General features: G+C 37.8%; 1 protein-coding gene across 11 annotated transcripts in view; it reads left to right on the plus strand.

The window, feature by feature from the left end:
• The window catches only part of DMD (dystrophin), a 1,162,157-nt gene that overhangs the window by 284,146 nt on the left and 859,932 nt on the right, over positions 1–18,079 (plus strand). For all 11 annotated transcript variants that reach the window (XM_055701082.1, XM_055701084.1, XM_055701085.1 and 8 more), the window contains 2 exons: positions 1,668–1,840; positions 14,597–14,715. In XM_055701082.1, the coding sequence (XP_055557057.1) occupies positions 1,668–1,840; positions 14,597–14,715 (292 nt within the window). The remainder of the gene's footprint in view (positions 1–1,667; positions 1,841–14,596; positions 14,716–18,079) is intronic.

Below are 18,079 nucleotides of genomic sequence, written 5' to 3' on the forward strand. Positions count from 1 at the left end.
TGAAGGGGTTTTGCCTGCAAATACAGGAGGGAAATCTCTTAGCTTCTTGCTGAATTATGTAAATCTACATCGTCACCTCTCAATAATGAAGACACTAAAATATTAATGAGAAATTCAAGATACCCACTCAGACATATGAAACAAAATTAAAGAGTATATTAATTACTTTTCTTGAACTTTTTACTTTCTGTCTCTTGGTGTAGAAATGGAAGCAACTGTAACATCCTGCTATTCTTATCTGACAGAATTTTAAATTAAATTTTACTGGTGAAAATTACAATCTTAGACCACAGTCAGGAATGTGTCCGTGAAATTTAGGGAGGATCAATTCTCCTCCCATCTCAGAAACTAATAACATATAAAGTTAACTTTATACCTGAGACTCAAAAGGAAAATTGAAGGCGTTGATAGTCTATGCATCTCAGATGTAAAACCAAGACATTCTTTTAGTAATTCATATCTTCACTTATTCAAATGATTGAATTAATTACTGTGAAACTAGGAAGCAACTTACCAGACTGAACAATCAAATGGTATCTGATTTTTTTTTTTCTTCAGTATCATAGTAATTAACTTTTTTGTGTTGTTGATTATTCTTTGAGATTACATCTTCTGCATGTTATCATATGGTTTGTACAATTTCAAAGTGTTTTATCCTTTATCTTAAAGTAACTTCTGCACTGAATGTTGTTCTTCAACTGATACTGTCTGTGGAGCAATTCAAGTGGAGACTCATAATGAAATTTTATACTCCATAAGCAAATAAGCAACAATAAGCAACTTCATAGTAAATTGTATCTTAAGGATATTTTAAAAAAGCTGTGGCCTTTATAAGATATATGGAGAAAACAATTATTTAAAAGGATTTACTTTACAGGACAATAAATTATAGACTTCTTAATGTAAGGTTTTGGTGCTCTTTCACTAGTTATGAAATACGCAGTCAACTGCATTGTGTCAAACTGCAGGCTAATGTTATTAGAAGCCCTCAAAAATAATGGCTTTTTGTGAAATAATAACTGTAGGTCAATAAGCTTTCTCTAATGAAAGAGGAATATTAACTATTCATTGAAAAATTAAAAATTAATCATATGCAATACTGTTTTAATGTGTGCAATGAAATTAACTTTTCATCCAAGTGCATGTATGCATATGTACTTTGCACATTTAAGTAGAAAACATAATCTACAGTGCACTGAGCACATTTATTCTGCCTCCTTTCAACTCTGTCAATGAGAGAAGAATGCTTTTCATCCTCTTAACAACTTTTGCTATAATGTATCATATTAAGTAAGGATTTATTTCCAGAGCAAAGAAAACCACAAGGAGAAATACTTTGTTTGAACGAACTCTGTTCCCATAAGTGGCACAAAAAAATGTGCCTTCTCTGTTCATGCATGGAACGCTTCCGGTGGCACAGGCGTGAATGTACTGAATCCATCACCAATGGTGACCAACAAGTCAGTCTCATTTGTCTGGAAGCATTCAAGCCTGACTGCTATCGTTATACCGTTACACCAAGTATGTGCTTTAATTACTTAGGAGGTTTGTCTTTAAGGCTTAAATCTAGGCAACTGAAGTTATTTTGTGTAAAGAAAAAAAAAAAAAAAGGTCAGCTTTTAATGAGCAAGTTCCAGTCATTGATGAAATTGTGTCTCTTGTTGCAGGTCAAAGATGTAATGAAAAACATCATGGCTGGACTGCAGCAGACAAACAGTGAAAAGATTCTGCTGAGCTGGGTTCGCCAATCGACTCGTAATTACCCACAGGTCAATGTTATCAATTTCACCAGTAGCTGGTCTGATGGATTGGCTTTCAATGCGCTCCTCCACAGTCACAGGTAGGAAAAGTAACTTTTCATTAGCTAAGTGAATTTGTAACAGATGGCTGTTAACAGGACTTGAGGATGGCGTATCTGTTATGTGGGGGGTTTAGCTACTTCATGTGTGGATGTTTCAGCATTCTTTTAAACAGCTGCCTGATTGCTTTGCTGGGTGTTATGTTTGGTGCGAAACTGAATCCTCTTGTGGAGAGAGAGGGTCTGAGCTTTTCATTGTGTAACTGAACATGCTCAGTTCAGATCCTTTTCTGGAATTTCAGTGTATATACAAGTAGATAGTTTCAATGACTACAGGCTTGGAAACTTTTGAGAAGAGAAGAAATAGAACCAAACCTAAGCCTTTGAGGTTGTCATAGAGGGAGAAGGAGTTTTTCCTGTGGGGACTTAAAGGGGGGGAATGTAGTACTTGAAAGCCTCTGACAGTTGCTGGATTGAAAATATGGATTTGCCTCAAAAGGACACAGCTGGAGAAGGTAGCCTTTGTTTTCAGAACCTTTCATGTTGTTCCTCCAGGTGACTTGAGTTTTCACCCTTTCTCAGAAGTTGTCTTGTTCTAGTCTATGTAGTATAAAACTCTGCCTTTAGATATTCAGAGTTCTGCAGTAGTTCTGTGTACTTGGCATAAGGAAGACGTGCAAGCCAATCTATCTTAAAGGTCTAGTTCTTGGCACTACTAGTTTTAAAGCAGTACTTATTTTTCCAGTGTGGTAAACCTCCTGATCTCTCTTCTATACCTCTCTCCTAAAGGGGGCTGTCCTGCAAGGTGGCTGAGCTCCAAATTACTAATGAGTTGAGTTTTTAACAACTGAATGTGTACGCTCAGTTTAGTAAGAGACAAGAGGGATTTACAAGATATTAGTACAGGTCAGGCTTTTTTTTTTTTTTTTTTTTTTGAGTTGCATTAAAGACAAGCTAAAATAAGGCAAAATATTTCTAAAAGCGTAGTCTGAGATGATATATACCTTCCAACTTCAGCAGTGAAAAGCTGCAGATGTTTCTTTCTAAAAATTTCAATGTCTCACGTAATTGTTTCTGGGTGAAACTGTCCAATTAAATCTACTGCTGTTGTAGTCTGAAGACAGACAGTGAATTAATAACGGTTATGCATTGTACTGCTATCCCAGGCCCAGTAGGCATCTCTTTCTGTGAGTCTGTTTTTTCACCCTGCATGTGCCTGGGAGCTTTGAGTAGATCTGACTGAACTAAGGTCCACGAACTTTCACTTATAAGCATTTGCTTGTAATGTTAGGAATGAAGCATTACTTTAAGGAAGGATTTATTATACCCTAGAAGGGCTTTGTGTATGCCTTTCACTTGCATTTAGTATTTATAACATTAACAATGGGCTTTCCCACCATCCTGCTGTTACTCTGCCATTGATCTGCTTGCACCTTGTATGTGTCGGTGCAAGTGTTTATGCAGGTACTAGCAGAACTGCATTTAGGGAGCTAAATAAGAAAAGAACTAAGATACGGTAACTATGTCACTAGCTTTTGATAACTACTTTATTCATTGGTCATAATTAAAATGTAGTTTGGTGGGGTTTTTTCACTTTCTAAACTTACTTTTTTGTTATTTCTGATTATAATAATTTCTCATTTTAATTTATTCTCTGTCTCATTTCGTAAATGGTTTCATTCTGATGGACCTCAGTATAAGAAGGCAATTGTCCTGTAGAAATCAATGAATCACTTTGTAAAGATCTGATCCTATACTTGCAGATAATTTGAAAACAACACCCTAAACCCCCCCAAAAAAATTTATATGGGATACTGTTTTGTCTGTATCACCTTTGCAGAACTGTTACAGTGTGAGAGCTTAATAACCTCTGTGAGCTTACATACCTTTTTGTCTTCTTAAAACATTGTCTAGACACAGCCTTATTAAGGTGGGAAAATGTTGGTTTTAATTCGGACACCAGGTTACTTAAGTCACACAGGAACTCTGTGATACAGAAAGGACTGAGTGATTCCTACTGCTTTTGGTGGTACAGTGCTGCCCCTGTTACATTGGATACAGTTGGGGGAAATACTTTATTTCACAAATACCAAAAATTTAGTTATGCTGAAATTAAATTGATAACTAATTATTACTTTAGACTCAAAGGCTGTAGTACTGTATGGCTTTGTAACTACCTGATTACATTTTCGGCATATCAGTGCAGCAGAAGGCCAAAGTGGTGGCTTATCTTTTCACCTAGACACACTCTCAGACTGCCTGTTCCCTGATTGCATGCAATCTGAATTACCTGATGCAGGTAATCAGAATGTGTGCTCTGCAGGACTATGTAATATCATTTGGTGTCTGAAATTGGTAATGGGAAGTTCCTTTTCGTCCCTTTCTGTAAGAAGAGCTCCAGAAGTCTGAACAGAGGCTCCTATTCGGGATCAGTTGTGGGCTGTAGAAGAAAGTTGCCTGCCTAAGCCACATTGGGATTGTCTCCACACAAGTCTAAGTGTCTGTATATCATACTTCATGCACTGCTATGTTCAGTTCCATGCAAAGTTCACCAGTTGTGAACGTTCATTTCCTACTCACTACAATTTATGTACTTTATTCATTTTTTTCTAAAACACAATTGCAAAATTAAGCTTGCTTTTAGTCTTGTTCCTGCTGCCATAAAATTTTTATAGCTTTCTGCGCAGTGAGCCTATCTTTAGTTGAAATGAAAAACAATTACTCCACTGAAGTCTTGTTTCTTGCCCAGTAGTTAGTGCACTCATCTGGGAAGTGTGCATTCATATTCCCTAAAGCAAGTCTCCAAGACTCCAAGACACACCAGTTGTTGTCTTCTGGAATTTAATCACTAAGGTGTTCTGCAAAAGTCTCAGAGGAAGACCTAATGTTCTCTGAAGGCCTGAGTCAGTCGTTTTTAAGATGAGCCGCTGTGCTTAGTGTGTCCTGTATAATGATTTTTGGTGACTTTGCACTTCATGCTCAGTATGCAGGAACACTGAATTGCCCTTCAAGAATCAAGGTGCAATCAATAAAATAGGTACACTAAGACACTCTGAGTGTTTAGGAGCACCTAGCTCTATTCTATAAGAATAAAAAGCCTTCTCTAAGAAGCACTGACACCTAATTTAGTCACTCTAAAATGCAGGTACCTACTTGTTGAGTGTCAGAGTGTCTTGGCTTCATACCTAAAGAGAGTTTGCATATACACTTAAGTCGATCAACACCTGATTACCTGAAATCTCAGAGAAACCTGGTATTGCATACATCCTAGGCTTTTTATGCTCTGATATTTGGTATACATACACAGAATGGCAAGCCCACTGAAGACAAACGCTTTTGTATTATAGCATCTCTGTTTTACTTCTGATTTTCTGTTTCTCCAGTTCTCCTGTTCTACATCTTTCTCTTCCATTTCCTTATTCTCCATAAAGTTTGATCCAGGTGTTCTCTTCTTTTTTCCTGTCTTCCTCTGAGTCTATTTCTCTGTATTTTATTAGCTCACTTTTTCCATTGTCTTTTTTCCTCCTTTATTATTGTCCATTTCCACAATACATTTCAGTACCTCTCTTTCTACTAGCAATTTTAACATTGAAATGGGCTCTTGAAGAAAAACAAGGATTTGTTTCTCTAATTGTCAGAACAGCTATGGTTATTTTTATGGTTACTTAGGAAATAACACATACATAGAAAATATTGGTGGGGAAAATAATTTTTAGTGATTTAAAACATATACTCATAATTCCTGAAACGTAAAAGACTTTCATGATTTGTCAAAAAATACTCTTTACTGCAAATAGTAGTTCCTCCTTTTGACACTGAAGTCTTTTGAATTTAGCTGTTCCTTCAGGTGTATTTCAAGGTTAAGCTGTAAGCCTTCTGCATGGACACTCAGGCTGCAGTTTGTGTGCAGTCTTCATCACATTTAGACATTCTCAGGAATAGAAGCAAAATTAGTCAGAAAAAAAAAGAAGCCATAGTTTGAAATTCAGGTATGGTAATAAACTCATATGGTGGACCTCGTGCCTGGTGTGTGTATTTTTTGCCAGTTTTAGCGGTATTTCTAGACTGACTGCTATCAACACCCCACCCCAACACCCCCCACCCCCCCAAAAAAAGTCTCTCCAATGCTGAAGGAATGATGATAACCAAATTTTCCCATAGTATTTAGGGTCTCTGAAAGTGACAGAAGATTTACTGGTAGCATTAAAGTAATTTCTTTTTTATATCTATAGGAATCAGTCTCTCACAATATGCAAGCATTAAATTTTGTTTCCTAAACTCAGTCCTATTTCATTTGCTTTTAAAATTGGTGCTTCATAATACTTTTATGGTATGTTAAGAAAGGTATTTTGGCATAAAGTAGTAAGCTATTAAGATTATTAGTACATCCTGTGGTTAGTCTTGTTGTATGTCTAAACCACACTAGTATTTTTACAATTAGATTTCTCTTTTATAAATAAATCAAGGCTTTTATTATTTTTTTTTATAACTGCATCGAAATATATACCACACTGTAGTTTCTATATTGCCTCACCTGAAATACTGGCTAAGCTCTCGAATTTTGCAAAGGAGTTACTTTGTGTAGATATTCCCATTTGTATAAACACCGTGCCTGTGTGGACTTTTAGGCTCTTTAGCAATTGTTTTTGAAGCTGAGTGTGAGGAGCAGCGGAGCACAGGTTACTTAGAAAAGCTACAGGAGCACATCAGTGAGCTCAGGGTGCAAATTTTCTGAGTATAAAGATAAACTTAGGATATGGTTCCTTGAACAGTGTGTTTTGCATTAAACTGAATAAACAAGGCAGCAGTGGTGAAGTGGCACCATCACCTTAGGAATATATGGAAACAAAAATACTTTGCTAATGAAGAGATGTCAGTTCAGCTACAGTTGAAACTCTCACTGCTTTTGACTCCAGATCACACAGAGCTTCCCTGTTTATTTCTTTTAATCTTTTTTTTTTCTAAATGGGTATCCGAGAGAGTCTTGCCTCTTTCCTCTAACTTTCTCAAGGTTTGGTTTATTGGTGGTTCCCCCCTGCCACATCCCTGTCCCTTTAATGAGGATTTTGAGGTGGGACAGTAGCATTCATGAGCTTCCTTCTTGCTTCTTTAAAATGATTAACTTAGACCAGGTGACTGCCTTAAAAATGAGCACTTCATTGCAGCTGTTTCTGCTTCAAGAGAGCAGAGTGGGGAGGGAAGGAAAATGACATTAAAAAAGGTATGAAAGTACTTTTACTGTAACAAGTTACTAGATTATATGCTAGTTACTGGCTCTGGTTTGTTTTAATTGTAAGAGTAGTGAAAACTTACACAAGATTTTCTTGTATAAATAAAGCTTGAATAACAAATACAACTTCTCTCTTGAGGAAGAGATAGTAACTTTTATGATTTAAACATGGCTTTTTTCTACATACACTGATGGGAAGCTTTTGTGAATTAGATCTGCAAGTTGCTCTTTTGCTAAATTATTTTAATGGAGCCTAATTCTAATAGTATTATAACCTTAGCTAGATATTAATATAGCTTAAGAAAATGGCCTTTTAAAACATGTATGGTGTTTCTTTGTGATGTTCATAATTGCTTTAGTGTAACTTGTTTTTTACCAAAATTATGCAAGTTACATTGTTGTTGGTTTAAAGGGTTGTGGTATTTTAGAAATAAGTCACTCCAGAAATTCTGAAGAAATGAAAACAATACATCCTGTGATGAAGTATCTTCAAAATGTGTTTCTTCTTATCTTCAGAATTTTCCCTATGGAGTGTATGCTTTTTTTCCTCTTATTTTGCTTGATTTGACAACTTTGCAAAATTCGTTACCTCTTAGATGCATATTGAAAAACTTCTTTGAATGAATAAACATGTTTTTTAGTAATTAAAGAAACCAACCTCAGAAGTTCTGCTTTTCATTACTGCTTATAAACTGTTGTGGGGCTTATTTGGTTATAGTATTTATATCTGCACTCATGAAAACTAGCTTTCCATTTCTGACAAAGATTTAGCAGCTGGTCTCTGAGGAAAAATGAGTATGTGCCTTGAAACTCTGTGTCGCTGACAGGAGCTGTGGCTAGGAACAGAAGAGCACTGGGGTGGGATGGAGTTACTGCACATAGTTTTCTGCTGCCTCTGAGTTTTGTTTTGTGGCCTGAAGCTGTATGGTAACCTGTTGCTTTTTGTAGTAACTTTGGTTTGGTTTTACCCATTACTTTAATTTCTACATAGAGATATGCCTGGGGTTTTTTGGCTTTAGTATACTTCAGATGCCATTTTCTTACCCTGGCTGATCCATTTCCACCATAAATTGTGTGTTTGGGGGAGGGGGAGTCACTCTTCTACTTAATGACCAACTTTTTTATGCAAATATATTTTTATGAACTTTGGGGGGTTTTCCACCTTTTTTGTTTGTTTCCGGATTTTTTTTTTCTTTCTTTCTTTCTGCTGGTTATAAGAAAGAACCACAGGTACAAAAATTACTTATTGTTCAGTATAAATATTGACTTTACAATACAAAACTTGATGATTGAAGCCCGTAAGCCTTTCAATTTCGGCTTTCCATGATCTTTTCATAAACTATCAGTGCTGGTTTAGCTGATCAGTGGGTGGCTAGATGGAGTTCAACATGTTCTAGTTAATTCTAACTTCTTTGAACATGCATATGCTTGTATGTGTTCAGGGAAAGGAGTGAAGACTGCTAGTTATGTCTCTTTGGCTTTACTTTCTGTCAGTCATGAACGAAACTGCAGACATGAGAACAATTTTCCTCTTGCTTTTCACAATTTGAACAATACTGAGAAGCAAAGAAGGTGGAGTATCAGTATTCCATTTTATTTCTCTTCACTATATCATACCTGCTCACCTCTCTATTTAAAACTCCGTAGAAAGCTAATAATAGTTGGTATTTGAAATTTTGTTTCAGGCATTTTTAAAAGCCATTTGCCATATACAATAATTCTTAATCTTCTACACTGTAATGTCTCCTGCAATTGTACTTGGCAGTATTGCCACATAAATGTACTCGGCAAAACATCTAGGCATGGAGCACTGAGAAGCTGATGCTTCAAGCTGACATTATGCCACTGATTCTGGTGACAGACTTACTGAAATGTGTGTAGTTTCAACAAAGGAAAAATCTGGAAAGTTAAATTGCTGTTGTAATGGAAAGAGTTTTTTGAAATTTTATTATTTTTTTTTAAGCTGGTGCTTGTCAGAACTGAGTTGCAGTAGATGGCTGTATACTTTTAAGCTGGCTTGATATCTGTGCTGTCCTTTATGTACAATACTAAGAAAATTCATAAGAAAACTGTCAATGACTTACTGAAGCTTACTACTCTTTTATAGCTATGCCTCAGAGGGTTCAAATTTTTGCCATCTGTAGTAAATGTAAAATGTGAGATGCTGTGTATGCTCTACACAAGCACATGCATATGCAGTAGAGCTAGTAAGTATGCAAATTCAACCAAGGTCTTCTACAGCATGTTTTCTGAAACTTTGTTATTGAAACTTTTGTGTTTGAATGCTTGTTTTTATTGTTGTTTTTTTTTTTTTTTTTAAATGAACAAACAAATCTAATTCTTTCTGTGTCTTATTTTGAGAATCCTACCTCTATAGAATATGTGATGGTAATAGTCTTGGCCTGTGTGGACACATTAACTCAAAAATATCCTCCTGGACTATGCAATTGAGAAGTTGGATGAAGTTGTATATCTAAGATATTATTAATGATGACAGCGGTTTTTCAAGAGGAATAAAACAATATTGTGTCATTCCTCAATGAATAATTCTAACTGTTACTGTTCTTGCCCAGTGGAGTCCTGACTGGTTAGAAGAAAGTCTGTTCCTGTATATAAAATCTTATAATCGTGACTTGTTTGGTGATATATGAAGATAATGTTTTGGTCTGAGCAGCACAAGTGTGACTAGAACTTCAAACCAAATCCCTGAAAAAACGTTTGGGGGTGGAGGGAGGTAGCCCCTTGGATATAATTCATTTCTTTCCTTGTCCTAAAATCTTTCGTCACTGAATAATCTTTTTATATATGCTAGTCTGTGTAGTATTTATGCAACACATCCTTACAGAGATTTTTAAGAAAGTCATAATGGATAGCTTTGTGGTTCCTACAGTGCTCTCTTTGCTAAATTTGATTGTATGAGTTTATGCAGCCTATGCCATATGCCAGCCAATATTTGGGGAGAATAAAAAATTGAGGAATATCTGTATGCCATTGAGTAAGGTGTAGCAATGTGGTGGCTTGATCCCAGTCAGCACCTGAACACCCACACAACCACGTGTTTGCTTCTTCCCCTGCTCCCCTGGGGCAGGAAAGAGAATAGGAAAAGCAGAAGCAAGAAAACTCATGAGTCAAAGTAGAGACTGTTTAATAAATGAAGGAAAGAAGAGTAGCAAAACAAGTGATGGAAAGGCAGTATCTCAGCATCTCCAAGCAGACTGATGCCCAGCAGTGGCCATCTTAGAAGACAAAACCTCCATCCCGCTCTACCCCAGTATTTCTTGCTGGGTGAGTTACGTAGTACAGACTATCCCTTTGGCCAGTTTGGGTCACCTGTCCTGGCTGTGTCCCCTCCCAACTTCTTAACCACCCCAAACCTACTCACTTGCGGGAGGCAAAGTGGTGGTGGGGGAAGAGATGGCCTTGATTCTGTATAAGCATAGTTCAGCAATAGCCAAACAATTTGTTATTAACACTGTTTTAACCACAAAACCAAAACACAACATCATGTGGATCACTATGAAGAATGGTAACAGCAACCTAGTCATACCCAATACAAGAATGATGGGAAAAATTGTCCAGACATAATCTGTATTTTGAAAATGCCTGTGTTTTAGTATGCAAAATGATCTATTAGATCACAGACTTACTGCATCCATGACTAGAAACAGAGATTATCACCTAAGTTTCTTCTCCCTTGCCCATCCTGCCCCCCGCCAAATTTAATATTCTGAAGTTGTTCTGCATGTGGGAAGGACAAACCTCTACATTGGATTAATGTTTAAGAACCTCTGTGTAAAGAAGCAAAATACTTTACAATAAATTATTACTGTGTAAATCACTCCCTTCTCAGAAAAAAACTGGATAGCAAAGGTGCATAACTGGGAAATTACTACTACTACTTAAATGTCATTTTTCCTTTGCTCTCTTGATGTTATTACTGCCTGATGTAGTAAACACTTTTTCCATCTATTATAACTACAGGAAAATCTTCAAAAAGAACTTTTAAAATTAATAAAAATTTAAGTAAATCTCTCATAACTAATTACAACATTTTAATTTGTGTAAATAAAATAGTTTATCTGTAGATAAAATTATACATTTAAATACTATCTGATTTTAGAACACTGTATCAAAGTCACAACTAGCATAGTTGTCTTTCTTATTATTGTATGCACAATAAATGCGGAAAATCTGATGAAACTTTTTTTCATCACCAACAGAATTTTGGGGGTTTTGATCATGGTTTGGTTTACACTACAACAGGATTGCTGGCAACAGACAGGGTACAACTGTCTCAAAGGGGGAAAAGGGTCTTTGCACTGGAGTTAGGAGGGCTTATCAAAAGAGCTTTAAACTTGAAGTGGGAAAGTGATAAAGCAAGGCTTCCTACGGATATGCAGGTGGCAACATGCCTGTTTTTGAGCATGGAGATGTTGCCAAGGTTAAGTTGGTCTACGCCATGGGTCAGAGCCACTTCCATAAAGAAAAACAGACAGGTCATTGTCCCAGGAGACTGTCTCCTGAGGGGAAACAACAGCCCAATGTGCAGACCAGACCAACTTATTAGAGAATTCTGCTGCCTCCCTGGAGCCTGGGTTAAAGATGTGAAAAGACATCTTCTTACCATGGTAGGACACTCAGATTATTCATTATTGATTTTTCATGTAGTTGTCAGAAAGACTATGATATAGTCACCATCATGGAAACGTGGGAAAACTTACATGACTGGAGTGCTGCAATGGATAGCTACAAATTCTTACAAAGGCATGGGCGGAAGGAGAGGTGGCGGGGTAGCTCTGTGTGTCAGGGAGTGTTTCAACTGCCTAGAGCTGCATGGTGGCGAACAGTAGGGTTGAGTGTTTATGGATAAGAACCAGGGGGAAGGCCGAAAGAGCTGATATTTTGGTGGGAGTGTGTTACAGACCACCCAACTAGGAAGAAGAGGCAGATGAAACATTCTACAAGCAGCTGGGAGAAGTCTCAAGATCACTAGCCCTTGACCTCATGGGGGAATTAAGCCTACCAGATGTCTGCTGGAAATGCAGCACAGCAGAGGGGAAACAGTCCACGAGGTTCCAGGAGTGTGTGGAAGATAACTTCCTGACACAGCTAGTCAGTGAGACAGCCAGGGGAGATGCCCCGCTGGACCTGCTGTTTACAAAGAGGGAAGGAGTGGTGGGTGCTGTGAAGGCTGGAGGATGTCTTTGGCATAGCAATCATGAGGTGATAAGAGTTTTTGAATCTCAGAGAAGTAAGGAGGGGGGGTCAGCAGAACCTTGGACTTCTGGAGGGCCAACTTCAGCCTGTTTAAGAGTCTAGTTGACAGAGTCCCCTGGGAGATAGCTTTGAAGGAACAAGGTGTCCAGGAAGGCTGGACATTCCTCAGGAAGGTAGCAGGAGCAGGCTGTCGCCATGTGCCAAAAGACAAGCCATTGCGGGAGAAAACTGGCCTGGCTGAACAGAGAGCTTTGGCTGGAACTCGGAGAAAAAAGGAGAGTTTGCCGCCTCTGGAAGAGGCAGGCAGCTCTGGAGGACTACAAGGATGTTGCAAGGTTATGCAGGGAGAAGATTAATGAGGTGAAAGCCCAGCTACAACTCAGGCTGGCTGCTGCTGTAAAAGATAACAAAACATGTTTATACAAGTGTGTTATAAACGAAAGGAAGGCGAAGGATAGTCTCCGTCCTTTATTGGATGCGATGGGGAGCATTGCCACAAAGGCTGAGCTGCTTAATGCCCTTTTTGCATTAGTCTTTAATAGTAAGAGCAGTTGTTCCCTCTGGGTACTCACCCCCCTGACCTGGAAGACGGGGACAAGGAGCAGAATAAAGTCCACACAGTCCAGGAGGAAACAGTCAGTGACATGATGCTCCATTGAGTTGTGCACAAGTCTATGGGATCCACCCAAGGGTACTGAGGGAGCTGGCAGAAAAGCTCACCAAGACACTCACCATCATTTACCAACAGTCCTGGCTAACTGGGGAGGTCCCAGTTGACTGGAGGTTAGCCAATGTGATGCCCATCTACAAGAAGGGCTTGAAGGAGGATCTGGGGAACTACAGGCCTGTCAGCCTGACCTCGGTGCTGGGGAAGGCTATGGAGCAGGTCATCCTGAGTGCCATCATGTGGCACATGCAAGGACAGCCAGGGGAACAGGCCCAGCCAGCAGGGTTTTATGAAAGGCAGGTCCTACTTGACAAACCTCATCTCCTTCTATGACAAGGTGACCCACCTAGTGGATGAGGGAAAGGTTGTGGATATTTTCTACCCGGACCTTAGTAAAGCCTTTGGCAGTATCTCCCACAGCATGCTCCTGGAGAAAGTGGCTGCTTATGGCTTGGATGGGTGTACTCTGCACTGGGTTAAAAGCTGGCTGGATGGCCAAGCCCAGAGAATAGCAGTAAATGGAGTTACATCAAGCTGGTGGCTGGTCACATGTGGTGTTTCCTAGGGCTCAGTATTGGGGCCAGTCCTGTTTAATACCTTTATCTGGATGGGGGGATTGAGTTCACCCTTGGTAAGTTTGCAGACAACACCAAGTTGGGGGCAGTGTCCATCTGCTTGAGAGTAGGAAGACTCTACAGAGGGATGTGGACAGGATGGACCAATGGGCTGAGGGCAACTGTAAGAGGTTGAACAAGGAGACGTGCTGGGTCCCGCACTTGGTTCACAACCACCCCATGCAACGCTACAGGTTTGGGGATGAGTGGCTGGAAAGCTGCCCAGCAGAAAAGGACTTGGGGGTGCTGACTGCCACCTGAATACAAGCTGACAGTGTTCCCAGGTGGCCAAGGCAGCCAATAGCATCCTGGCTTCCAACTGAAACAGTGTGGCCAGCAGGACAATGGAAGTGACTGTCCCATTATACTCCACTGATGAGGCCACGCCTTGAATGCTGTGTTCAGTTTTGGACTCTTCACTTTGCGAGAGAGGTAGAGGTGGTGGAGTGTGTCCAGACAAGGTCAATGAGGCTGGTGAAGGGTGTAGAGCTGAAGTCTCATGAGGAGTGGCTGAGGGAGCTGGGGTGGTTTAACCTGGAGAAAAGGAGGCTCAGGGGGAATCTTATTGCTGTCTACAACTACCTGAAAGGTAGGCAGGTGGGTGTCAGTCTCTTCTATGTAACAAGTGATAGGAGAAGAGGAAAACATCTCAAGTTGCACCAGGGGAGGTTTATAATTGATATTAGGAAAAAGTTCTTCACCGAAAGAGTTTTCAAGCAGTGGAACAGGCTGCCCAGGGAGGTGGTGGAATCACCATTCCTGGAAGTATTAAAAAGATGTGTAGATGTGCCACTTAGGGACATGATTCAGTGGTGGACTTATCAGTCTAATGTGTGGACTTTAGTCTAGCAGTGTTAGGCTAATGGTTGGAATTGATGATCCTTAAGGTCTTTTCCAACCTAAACAATTTTATGAGTTTATCATTCATTCATTCCAGCGCTGACTGAACCAGTTCTTTCAATAAGAAAATAAAATGTAGTTGCTGATGCTGTTGGATGGATGTAGAAATAGTTAAGTAAATCTAATGCTAAAAAAGAAGAGACTTACTGTTCCTTTTATTTTTGTTTTAGACCAGACCTATTTGATTGGAACGTTGTTGCTTCCCAGCAGTCAAGTGTACAACGATTAGAACATGCATTCAACATAGCCAGGCAACACCTGGGGATAGAGAAACTACTTGACCCTGAAGGTTAGTATAAATTAAATGCTTTTCTCAAAGTAGAAAATCAATTTTTCCATGCATTTGATTGTAAATGAATTTGATTTTTTTTTTGCACAAGTACCTAACTTTTAGCAAGATAAATAGTACAGTGAGGCAGATTTCCTTTTTTGTTTGTTTTAATGTTATCTTTGTGCTCTATTGAGATAGCTTAAGAACTATCTGTACGTACATGCCCTAAAGCATTTTTTTTTCCAGCTTTGGGGCCAGAGTTTTAATGTGCATGCACTGAAATAAAGGTAACTCAATACGTAGCTGGTTTCTGTTTTAATTATTTAGACCATCTGCAATTTTTATATCTTCTGGAAAGATCATGATTTCAAATTGCCTTTTAATACATATCCAAAATGTGTATTCAAACTCTAGATACTCAAATCTTTAAAATATGACTTATGTATCTGTATATTGAAATTTTAGCAGGATGACATGACTCATATCACTATTATTTAGTCTTACATGTAATAGACTTTCCTCTTTCACTTTATCTTTTGTACTTCCTTATGCAGTCATGATTGAAAGGTGCCTTGCTTTTACATGATCTCTTTAATTTTATCTGTTTCTGTGTATTCTCTGCTGTGCATTCTACATTGCTAAGTAGTTTTCCCTCAGAGAACATTTCTAATACATTCTTTACTACAAGGTGATGTTGAACAGCTGTTTTATTTCCTTTTTATGTATGCCTTTGTACATATTATATACATTGTCTTTTTCACACTATGATCCATATGCCATATTTTCATGCAATTTCCCATTAAGCCACAAATAAATGCAATTTTCTTTATGTTTGTGCTGTTCTCAGTGGCTTACCTCGTGCTGAATTTCTGATGGGAAGAACCAAACTTCAACAAAATGTGAAAATGAGTCTAAAACATAACATCAGGTTTCTTAATGTTTTAATATAGTAGGGCATGTCTCAAGATTGAACTAACAATCTTGTATCCTGTGTATTTCCCCAAGAGAAATATATGAAAAAACTGTCTGCTGGTGGTGTAGTTGAACATAATAAAACTATCTGCTCTGTAACGTTACTGCTTTGTAGAGTGAAAATCTGTTAGAGGAGCTCGTTTAATTCAAGATGGTCATGTTTCACCCTGTGTAGAATTAAAAAAGGAGCATCTCACGTGGTGCTCACTGGAGTAGGTAGTAAGATCTGAGTCAAAGATGACAGGCATTTGCCACCTTATAGGTGAAAGCTTCATGAATGCCTAAGTGTGTGTCTTCTGTGCAGCCAAATAATTTCCCTTGTAACAGCAATGTATGGTGTGTCTGTAGTGGAACTTGTGGATGAAAGGCATGGGTAAAACCAGTACCGAATTGCTTCTTAGTACACTATCTTTCATCTTTAGAACTGAATTTGTGTCAGCTACTGGAGGAGGAACAGGCTTTCAATGTGCTAGAGCACAAGATTCAGCTTTTAAGTTCTGAATGAAATTGGAATTAAAAACGGGGGTGCACAACTGAGTAGATATAGTAACAGTCTTTGCTATAATTGGTTGAACTTTCTTTTTAAAACAGATTAATGAATAAGTTATTTTCTTTATACAAAAGTCACTTTGGATTAAACATTTTATTCCGGTTTTGGCAAAGATACTTGCAGTTGTTTACCCAGCAACTGAAAAATTCTCAAACATTGGTGTTTTTCCAAATGTTTGCTCTAATTATTTGCTATTCAGTGTTGTAAACCATGGTGCTTGCCACCTTTCTTTTTTTTCCCCCTCTACAAATAAAAAAAAAAAGAAAACTTTTCCAAAGGAAAAGTAAATTCTGTACCTATTTGAAACTATATGAATTTGTGAAACTAACAGTTTTGTTCACAATAATAAATCTGTTATTTTTATGTTATTATTATGTAGACTGAAAAGCAGAATTACTAGTAAGTGAGGAATCTTGTATGAAGATTCCAGCATACTACTTTATTTTTACTTTGTATATTTATCACCTCTCCTAATTAGATACTCAAATATCTCTTAACAGTGTATGGCATAACTACAATATTCTCTGGCTGTTAATTTAATGAAAACTGCAAACTGCTAGCTACTATATTAGAACAAAAAGGGAGTATTCATTCGGTGGTGAAACTTTGTTAATGTAACTTAATATTTGTCAAAAGAGCATACAAGTAATTTGTGAACACTTTAAGATTTAGTATTGATAATCAAATATTTGCTGTCTCAATATTTTTAAAATACGATGTAGGAAGGAAACTATTATTCAGTAAAGCCCTACTCTTCTGGAATCATATACAATGGTCAAAAATGAAAGGGTTTGGGTTTGGGTTTTTGTTTGTGTTCTGAAGTTACTGATGATTGACACATCTTGAAACAGATGACTAGGGAATCGTTAGCAATTACATTTTGAAAAGTAAATATTTTTTATTCAGCTAAACATTCGTTTTCTACCTTATATGAAGTTTGTTTGTTTGTTTCTGAGGTGCCTGATATTTCATCTGTCCCATGAGAAATCAGTTTGTTTCTGAGTTTGTTGATATTTTAAGTCTATCCCATGAGCAGCTTTTAAAACATTTTTTCAGAATTTTATCTCAATTTTAATCATGAGAGTAGTTAAGATATGGGCTATATTTAAGTATTTTCTGTAAAAGCTAAAACTTTTGTATTTTAATTTATGCAGAGATACCGTTTTTTGCTATTTTCCTTACTTATCTTGGCTACTAAAAAGCTTTTTGTATATCAGTAGTGTATCTTAAAGCTTTTCTTTGCTTAGTTTTTAAGCAAATGAACTTAATAAAACCTACCCTAGCTAATTGTATTTATACTGGACGATGCATGCATTTTAAACCAGACAAAAACACTAGACATCTGTAAAATACTTCTGTTTCCTTTCATCATCTTAAGAAATTCTTATTTTATACACAAGTCTTAAATTAATTTGACGAAACTGTCTTGTTCCTATTTGATATGTTGACTTTGTATCTTGTCTATGAAGTTTGGTATTCACAGAGTATGCAACCTTACTAACTTCCACTTAAAAATTGCAAGCTGTAAGGTCTTTCTGCTTATAGCTTTCCTCTAAGCAAAATTAGCTGAGGGAAGATTGTGATTAACCAGGTGTTACCTAAGATACTGTCTTTTGATACAAATTCCCAAAATAGGCTATATAGGCAGCACAGAATAAACTCTGCAATAAGAATGTTCATAATACTGGGGGAGTGTAGGGGGTGGGTGGGGTGGAGGTGTGTGGCAGGAAGCAAACAAACTTGTCTGCAAGAATAAGATATGTGGTAGGAGCTTTATTACAGCCTTTCCCCTTTCCTGTTCAGACAGTAAAGAAGAGAAAGCTGACCCCCTTCCACAGCAAAAAATATATATATATATAT

This window comes from Falco cherrug, chromosome 2 (genome assembly GCF_023634085.1).
Source record: "Falco cherrug isolate bFalChe1 chromosome 2, bFalChe1.pri, whole genome shotgun sequence".
NCBI lineage: Eukaryota > Metazoa > Chordata > Aves > Falconiformes > Falconidae > Falco > Falco cherrug.